Source organism: Procambarus clarkii, chromosome 10 (assembly GCF_040958095.1).
Source record: "Procambarus clarkii isolate CNS0578487 chromosome 10, FALCON_Pclarkii_2.0, whole genome shotgun sequence".
Taxonomy (NCBI): domain Eukaryota; kingdom Metazoa; phylum Arthropoda; class Malacostraca; order Decapoda; family Cambaridae; genus Procambarus; species Procambarus clarkii.
This window is the reverse complement of record NC_091159.1, coordinates 28682726-28692353: the sequence shown is the minus strand read 5'-3', so window position 1 is coordinate 28692353 and position 9628 is coordinate 28682726. Positions and strand designations below refer to the sequence as shown.

General features: G+C 49.5%; 1 protein-coding gene across 1 annotated transcript; it reads right to left on the bottom strand.

Moving 5' to 3' along the window:
• Positions 1–8232: 8232 nt before the first annotated feature.
• Positions 8233–8871, bottom strand: LOC138363246 (uncharacterized). Its single transcript, XM_069322255.1, has one exon. The coding sequence runs from the start codon at positions 8869–8871 to the stop codon at positions 8233–8235; it is 639 nt and encodes a 212-aa protein (XP_069178356.1).
• Between the last annotated feature and the right edge of the window lie 757 nt (positions 8872–9628).

The window sequence follows — 9628 nt, the reverse complement described above, 5'->3', positions numbered from 1 at the left end:
TTGACGTTAGGAAACTTTAGGAGGACGGGCTGGCTGATTACACATGCTAGCTCCTCGTGGGATGGCCAAAGGGACCTCTCCTCTATAAACGTCCGGGACGGACCGAAACGTCGTCACTTCAGGTGTGGAGGCTGAACTGTTACGTTATCTTGTGGTGGGTACCTTGCGAGGGTCCGAGCATCAATGGTCCCCGCGTCCCCGTCTCTGGCCAGGCCAGCTCCTGGTTGGTGGTTTGGTCAACCAGACTGTCATGGCCCGGCTGATCACACCACCCTGTGACATTCTCGTTCCATTTAGACGCATACAGATAGCACGGATGTTAAGACATTGGATGAATGAAACATATTTTGTACCATAGAAAGACTTGTTGATAGTCGTAAAGAAAAGCAGCTTGAAGTATATGCTAAACCTACATTAAATTAATTATAAGGATTAAGTCGGACTATAGCAATTAGATGAGATACTGGACAGTCTAAGACCTGGACAGTGAAGAAATGGTGCCAAGTCAATGGAGCCATCACGGTTAGAACGCAGATCCGGCAACACTGATGCCGTTGCAGTACCGAGCAGTGCAGGAGGATCAACTTAATGGTTGGGAATGTGTAGCTGATAAATGTTGCAGTATTACAACACACTAAGAGTGAGAGTTATAAGTCACCTTGACGTCACACCTCGTACACAGTATGTGTAAAACATGATATTTTTTATACTGGTCAGGTTCAGGTACGTTCATGGAGACAATAGGATTCATCTCGAAAAGGATAGAGTAGCTGTGGTTATTTCTACCTTCATGTTAGTCAGGTCAGGTCGTTGGAGAACACACTCGCCTGGCGTTTGGCGAACGCTTTGGCCTGGGTTCGTATCCTGGCCGGGGAGAATTGACAGGGTTCCAATCCTTAACTGTAGCCTCTGTTCATCCAGCAGTGAATGGATACCTGATAACCGATTTGGCGGGTCGTATTCCGGCGAAAATTTGGATTAAGGACCTGCCTGAAACACTATGCGTGCTTGTGGCTGCACAAGAATGTAACAACTCTTGTGTAAATAAATAAATACATAAATAAATTAGCGATAACATGAGATAGTATTCGTTTATACAGCCAGTAGAGCCGTGGCAGCTGGAATGGACGGGCTGATCTTTGAACTCGAGACTTCCGTCCAAAACTCCTCACTATTATAAACATATGAACTGCTTCTGAAATTGTATCATGTATATTGCACTGATTTTGAATAAGTTTAATTAAATGTGACACAGAACAGCAAGAACGGGAAGTGAAACTAAATGTGGCCTCAGTGCTAATTCATACTAGAACGAAGAATATATTATTTGCATTAATTAGTTAGAATTTGCACAGGAGGCAGAGGCATAATTAAAGGTGTTATCACAAGTAAATTGTGTGTGAACTTAGCTCGGGGCCAGAGCAAACTCCACAGCCAAAAGCAGTCTGTTCACTTTTCTTTCGTTTCTTTTCCTCTAATGTCCTAAAGTTTCGGAATTTGAAACAAAAATGTTAATTGGATGGACCGAGTGATAAATACCGGTGAGACTGTTGGGGCGGTCTCCCAGGGTGCAGGTCCCCCCAGGTCCCGCAATGACCCCCCGCCCCCACCCTGCTACTAACACTCTCCCGCTGATAATATTCCACAGCGTCATTGCTCTTCGATTTTCGCTTTGGATAGATTTCCCAGCGGACAATTTGCCCAGACCTGAGCAGCTCAATAGTGGCCCCAAGTATCTGGCGGTTGTGGCTTCTTCGGCTGCTGCTGTCAGCGGTCACACGCCTGCTGTTGGCAGGGACCTCGCTGTCAGCGGTCACACGCCTGCTGTTGGCAGGGACCTCGCTGTCAGCGGTCACACGCCTGCTGTGACGGTCCCTGCTGTCAGCAGGGACCGTCACCTCGACATTTGTCAGCAACGCAGCTGCCAGTGACTGCCACAGCTGCCAAGGACTACCTCAGCTGCCAGGGACTGCCACAGCTGCCAGGGACTGCCACAGCTGCCAAGGACTGCCACAGCTGCCAGGGACTGCCACAGCTGCCAGGGACTGCCACAGCTGCCAGGGACTGCCACAGCTGCCAGGGACTGCCACAGCTGCCAGGGACTGCCACAGCTGCCAGGGACTGCCAATGCTGCCAGGGACTGCCACAGCTGCCAGGGACTGCCACAGCTGCCAGGGACTGCCACAGCTGCCAGGGACTGCCACAGCTGCCAGGGACTGCCACAGCTGCCAGGGACTGCCACAGCTGCCAGGGACTGCCACAGCTGCTAGGGACTGCCACAGCTGCCAGGGACTGCCACAGCTGCCAGGGACTGCCACAGCTGCTAGGGACTGCCACAGCTGCCAGGGACTGCCACAGCTGCCAGGGACTGCCACAGCTGCCAAGGGAACATCTAGACCATAAAACTTGCCGTACATAATTCCACTCCTAATTTCCGGCTGTTGATATAAGGTGAAGAGAGTGACAGGAAGACATACGACAGTACCGCCAGGTGAGGTGTGTTTTAACTGACTGTGATGACACGCGGGACACACGTTACCCACTTTCCGCTCTCCCTTTCCACCCCCCTTCTCCCCTTTGGTCTACCCCCCCCCCCTTACTCACAACACTAAGCCAATCCCTCCCATCACTAGTTAACCAAATCCCCTCCCCTCTCCCCTCCCCCCTCCCCCCCCCCCTGCAGATCGTAAGTTGTAACTTATCCTGACAGCACAAATAATGAGATTATTATGAGGAACTGTCCGTGTTAATATGAGGAGGGGAGAGAGGGGGGGGTAGGTCTGTGGTTTAAGCAGTGAGTGAATCTCATCAGTATTCCCGGGTTCGAATCGCAGCCGGAGCAGACGGAAACTGACAGCGCTTCCTGTCACCTCTCCGCACCAGGCTACGGCCGGGATGTCTGGAGAAGGCTCAGGCTGCTGACATGAGTCTTAAGGTGTCTACTCATGTATCCACATATAATTATTTCATTATATGTAATGAGTGTAAAAAAAAAGGATGTAAACATGTAAAAAGAGAGGGGTGGGGGGAGGGGGGAGGGGGAGGGCTAGGAGAAAGGGGCAGCACCAGCACCGCTCTGATGCAGGAAAGAGAGATTGAAAGGCCGGTGGGTGTAAAGAGAAAGTGTTAAGTAAGAAACTTTAGAGAGAATGGAAGAGTCAACAATTTATAGTGTGAAAGGGGAAGGAGGGATGGAGGAGGAGGAGAGGTACCAGTGACCCAAAGTAGAGAGAAGCGAAAGAGAAAGAAAAGGTGAAATGGTTTATCACAAGAGGCGGAATGGGTGCAGGAAAGGAATACAAAGAGGAATGGAAGGGGCAGAGAAGGAACAAGTTAGCCAGGTCACGTGTTTCCTCATTAAAGTTAGGTTGGTGTTGGACTTAAGGCCCGTCGATTGATTCATTGATAAAGATTAAGCCACCCAAGAGGTGACACGGGCATCAATAGCCCTTACAAATTGGACGAGTGTTGGACTTAATAACCGTCCTGCGGTTGACGGGCCTTAAGTCCACCACAACACCTCACAGACCAGCCAGCAGGTATACTGTGAGTTTTGTCCTCACAACTCACAGTATACTGTGAGTACGTAGCTCACAACTGGAGTATACAGTACACAGTATACAGTATACTCAGGAAAATGGGATTATTCCTCTTGATCTGTAAGTGTCCCAGCCCGAGCTGGCGCGGGTGTGTGGACCACAGGGTACAGTACCCCGTGTGTGTGGACCACAGGGTACAGTACCACTGGTGTGTAGACCACAGGGTACAGTACCACTGGTGTGTGGACCACAGGGTACAGTACCCCGTGTGTGTGGACCACAGGGTACAGTACCCCGTGTGTGTGGACCACAGGGTACAGTACCACTGGTGTGTGGACCACAGGGTACAGTACCGCGGGTGTGTGGACCACAGGGTACAGTACCCCGTGTGTGTGGACCACAGGGTACAGTACCCCGTGTGTGTGGACCACAGGGTACAGTACCACTGGTGTGTGGACCACAGGGTACAGTACCGCGGGTGTGTGGACCACAGGGTACAGTATCACTGGTGTGTGGACCACAGGGTACAGTACCGCGGGTGTGTGGACCACAGGGTACAGTACCGCGGGTGTGTGGACCACAGGGTACAGTACCGCGGGTGTGTGGACCACAGGGTACAGTACCGCTGGTGTGTGGACCTCAGGGTACAGTACCGCGGGTGTGTGGACCACAGGGTACAGTACCGCGGGTGTGTGGACCACAGGGTACAGTACCGCGGGTGTGTGGACCACAGGGTACAGTACCGCGGGTGTGTGGACCACAGGGTACAGTACCGTGATAGTGTACCCCGCGGCTCAGTAGCCTGAAGGCTCCCGGGGCACCATTACCCCGGGTCGGGCGCTCTCCTCCGCCACATTACCGCGATATTATTATGGAAATATTTGTCGTAACTAAGCAATTTCCCCCAAATGACTTGTGAAACTGCACACAGTATAGGAAATAAAGGCGTAGCAGCCGGGGAAAAAATGACAGAAACCATGTTTGAAGTTTTTGTTTTTAAAGCCGATTTCCAATGTAAGAATTTTATAAGTGTTAAGTATACGACTATTTTTTTTTTTTGTCCTACAAAATTGTTACCTAATAACTATTTATTGGTTATTTGGTGTAATAATAAAGTTAAGGTCTTCTGATTATATCTGTCAATCATGATTGGTCTACAATTTTGTCAAGGTTAGTGTTAGTTGTTAAAATTTAGAGCTTGAAAATTTATCCTTACGTAATCTTAATACTGTTAACCATTTGGCTGCTAGAAGCGTTCCTCCTCGCTTGCTTGGTTTGCTTCGGTCTGGTACATCTCGGATTATGAAGCTGTCTCGCATGTTTTGTTTGTTTTTCACATTATTTGTACACGTGCCTTGCGGACATGATTTGCTTCGAAATCCCAGATGAGCAGAAAGCCAACTTTCCATTGTGAGGGCATGAGGAAGCCAACAGAGCACTATGAGGTTCAGGGGGAAGTATAGCACCACGGGTGTGTGTGGACGCGGGTGTGTGTGGACGCGGATGTGTCCGCACGGGTGTGTGGTCCACACCCGTGTGGACACACCCACACCTGGTTGGTCACCATACCAAGACGAAGGATAGAAAGCCACCATGAAGGCCATGAGAAAGCCAACATACTAATATGACGGGGTCCCTGTAAACGGTCACAGGTGGAGCGGTGAGTCAACCTGATCCAGTGCAACAGTATGCTAGCCGTATGGCCCCCCCCTCGGCCAGCAGCCCCCCCCCATTGGCCAGCAGGGGGGGTCCCCCCTTGACAACAAGGGCCCTCCTTGGCCAGCAGCCCCCCCCCCCCACTTGGCCACCAGTGGGCCCCCCTCGGCCACCAGGGAGCACCCCTCGGCCACCAGGGAGCCCCCTCGGCCACCAGGGAGCCCCCTCGGCCACCAGGGGGCCCTCCCTCGGCCACCAGGGAGCCCCCTCGGCCACCAGGGGGCCCTCCCTCGGCCACCAGGGGGGCCCCCCTCGGCCGGCAGAGCTGTAACAGTCTAAGCTGTTTTAGAAGCCTATAACATTTACTAAAATGTGGTATACGCCTTCTATGAAAAATATATAGGAAAATGGTCCTTTTGACCTGGGTTCCAGTGAACGACCTTCCCTGGAGATGAGAGCTAATGTGTGCATGAAAGGCTTCCCACCATCTTCCTTTGTGTTAATTCATCAATTTAGAGAAATTCGTGCATTAAAGGTTATTGCAGTTAATAACGTCTATGGTTTAATAATTATGTTAGTTTAACGCCTTTGGGAAATATAGAGGAAGTCCTTAAGTTTACAAAAGGAACATATTAGTCAATTAAAATATGGGGACTAGCTTTGACCTGGCCATGACTCCCCCCTGGTCATGGTGAGGCGGTCGGAAGCACCACACTTCCGTTTGTTAATGTTTGTTAATTCATAAGTTATAAATTCAGGTTAATATCCACTATTATATTTAACAATAAATTTGGTCAAGTATCTATATAATTACATCTGTTTAGAGGATAAAGATTCAGTTGATCTTAGTTGCCCTGAGGATATCAATTATCTATTGTAGTGAACTGTGGCAAGTAATTGAGACTAGCGCAACTAGCCCCGGTCAGCCTCGCGGGTTGTGAGGAGGATAAAGCCTGGTGTGAGTTGGGTCATCCTGAGGTCATCCTGGGGTCATCCTGGGGTCATCCTGGGGTCAAGATCTCCCTCCAGAGGCGAGGCTCAACAACTGGCCAGGCTGTGGTATTTAAGGTAAAAGTGTGCTTATCTTGTGATTTTTGTACAGTGTATTAGTCCACTTTTTCCATTGTCTCTAATTAGGAAGAGAATTCAGTTTAGGGATATATATATATATATATATATATATATATATATATATATATATATATATATATATATATATATAATATATATATATATATATATATATATATATATATATATATATATATATATATATATATATATATATATATATATATATTTATATATAATTATATATATAATTAATATATATATAATTTTGTGTAACATTTTGTGTAATTAAATAATTGTTGAGTGATTAAAGTTGTTTAGTGGAATTTTCCTCATTGTCTATTTTATACGCAGTTTATCAATTCTAATCATCCATGATCTGCTTTCTAAAAATAAGCCCCTGTGAACTATGCCAACACTCCTTGTTCTATTCCAATAGATAAGCCCTTGTGATTGAGTTAATGCCCACTTAACGTAAATTCATCTCTCCCTTTTCAAGTAATTGGGGATCCATATTCTCGAAATTAATGTGCAATTGATTGAAGCAACCCACAATCAATTAGTAGATATAAGAGCTGTCGGGTTGGTGGTGGCAGCAGGAAGATCTCAGAGGTGCTAGGGATCCAGTACAGCGTTCTCGTGTAGTAGTATCTAGGCGATCAAACGCCTAAGATCACGAGGATTGGACTAAAGTTTACACTAGAACTCTGGTGAATGGTTAAATTCAGTAAATAACGACCCAGTCTTAGCTGATCTAAACAGAGAGCTAAGGTCTGGGGGCCCCGTTACAGGCCCCTCCCCCTCGGCCAGCAGGGCCCTCCTTGGTCGCCAGGGTCACCTCGGCCCTTCTCTGCAAGGAGCGTGTATCTGCATTAACTGCGAGCTTGAGAATTTTGTCTCGTGTTAGCGGAGGAGAAACCTCGACTGATCTACCAACGCTAACTGTGTTCTCTTCAAAAATCGAGAAAGATCAAGAAGTCGCAGGATTTCCAAATTTTCGACTCAAAACACAACAAGTTATCTGTATGATTGCGAAGTGGAGGCTATTGCCATCCTAATCAAGGTGAGTGAACACGAAAGTCAATATGCGTGATGTCAAACAAGAGACATGTGTATGCTGGAGCACGGGCGAGGCTTGCCACGCCTTGGGGGCACCCAGACTAACACCACTGGTCAGAGGTGATCATCTCAAGGGCTTGAGTAGTGGAGCAAAATTAATTAGTCTTTGGCTTGGTACGTAAGGCCAGGAAGGTTTAGGTCATGGAGCTTCTCAGAGTAGATTAGGGTCATGGGGGCATCGCAGGGCAGACCTTGCTATAGAGTATCGTCGGGAAGCAAGACTCAGGCAGCTAAGAGGCCTCGGTAATGGAAACGGATCTCGAAACGTATATAAATGGAATCAGTTGAGATTTAGGAAAGACCTGGGTAAATACTGGTTTCGAAACAGGATTGTTGAGCCATGGAACAAATTACCGGTAAGAAAGATAGACGTAGGTTCGATGAATTGCTTCAAACATAGGCTAGGGATAGAAGTTTTGGTCTGGATGTAAAAGGAGCTGCCTCGTTCAGATCAATAGGCCTTCTACAATTTCAATAATTCTTATTATTCTGATGCGTTTCAGGTGTGAGAACACAGAGAGGTATGTAACGCTAACTGGTAAAAGGATTATCTAACCAACAGTTAGAGAGCTGGGACCCAAGAGCTAACAGCTGGAGCCTGTGGGCACAAATAAGGGAAACCCGTCACACACACAGTTTGAGCCACGTAATGACTACAGACAAATATTTACTAAACTTCTATAAGTGAAAGAATCCACGTAGCCCTGGAAGGCCTCGCTGTGGGGACTTGAAGCGATGTCCTCACCCTTAAGTTACTGCCAGAACGTTAGGTCACCACCACAAAGATAACCGCTGCCCTAAGTGGTTATCGGGACTAACATGGTGGTTATTTTTATGGAGCTAGCCTCTAGCGAGGACTGATGATAGCGAGGCAGCTCCTGGAGGAGACCATGGCGAGGCCGCGGCTGGAGGAGACCATGGCGAGGCAGCTCCTGGAGGAGACCATGGCGAGGCAGCGGCTGGAGGAGACCATGGCGAGGCCGCGGCTGGAGGAGACCATGGCGAGGCCGCGGCTGGAGGAGATCATAGCGAGGCAGCGGCTGGAGGAGAGTATGGCGAGGCAGCGGCTGGAGGAGAGTATGGCGAGGCCGCGGCTGGAGGAGAGTATGGCGAGGCAGCGACTGGAGGAGAGTATGGCGAGGCCGCGGCTGGAGGAGAGTATGGCGAGGCAGCGACTGGAGGAGAGTATGGCGAGGCCGCGGCTGGAGGAGACCATGGCGAGGCAGCTCCTGGAGGAGACCATGGCGAGGCCGCGGCTGGAGGAGACCATGGCGAGGCCGCGGCTGGAGGAGACCATAGCGAGGCCGCGGCTGGAGGAGACCATGGCGAGGTAGCGGCTGGAGGAGACCATAGCGAGGCCGCGGCTGGAGGAGACCATAGCGAGGCAGCGGCTGGAGGAGACCATGGCGAGGCCGCGGCTGGAGGAGACCATAGCGAGGCAGCGGCTGGAGGAGACCATAGCGAGGCAGCGGCTGGAGGAGACCATGGCGAGGCCGCGGCTGGAGGAGACCATAGCGAGGCAGCGGCTGGAGGAGACCATAGCGAGGCAGCGGCTGGAGGAGAGTATGAGGCAACAACTACAAGAACCCCGCCATGTGCCGCTCTGTTTCCAACCTCTTTCCTTGACCATTTGTTGTGTTTTTATTACACGTGAAGCCATTAGTTCGGCCTCTGTCGTGTCGACCAGTTGTGAAAATGTGTTTCAAGTTTGCTACCAGGCTTGAAAATCGCACTAATATCAATTCTTCTTAGTGAAAACAACAGCAAGTTTGCTGTGTTTGTCAAGTTAATTTACATGAATCAATATAGAGTCCAGCTCTGAACCTGTACTCACCTGTGATTGGTTGTAAACCTCACAGCTCAGAGGTGACTAGTTGTTAATAATAACTTCGCAGCTCACTGTCAACGGGTGTTTGGTCGATGAATTGTTCCGCAAATACCGTCCAACATGGGGGCGGGGGCCGCGATGGTATTTGCGGTATATACGAGTTAAGGAATTTCAGAGAAATTTGCGAGCATGAGAGACGGGAATATTTCGAGTCTTCCTCCTTGAGCCTGGAGAAACACGGCAGATGTGGCGCCCTTCCTTAATGAGGCCGGCAACGAGGGCCCTGAATTTTGATAAGGTGCTGGCAGGCGGGAGTATACTGGGTGTGGTGAGGCTGGCAGGCGGGAGTATACTGGGTGTGGTGAGGCTGGCAGGCGGGAGTATACTGGGTGTGGTGAGGCTGGCAGGCGGGAGT

Coding starts and splice junctions, on each gene's coding strand:
- LOC138363246 (XM_069322255.1), bottom strand. CDS start 8,871: ATGGTCTCCTCCAGCCGCTGCCTCGCTATGGTCTCCTCCAGCCGCTGC.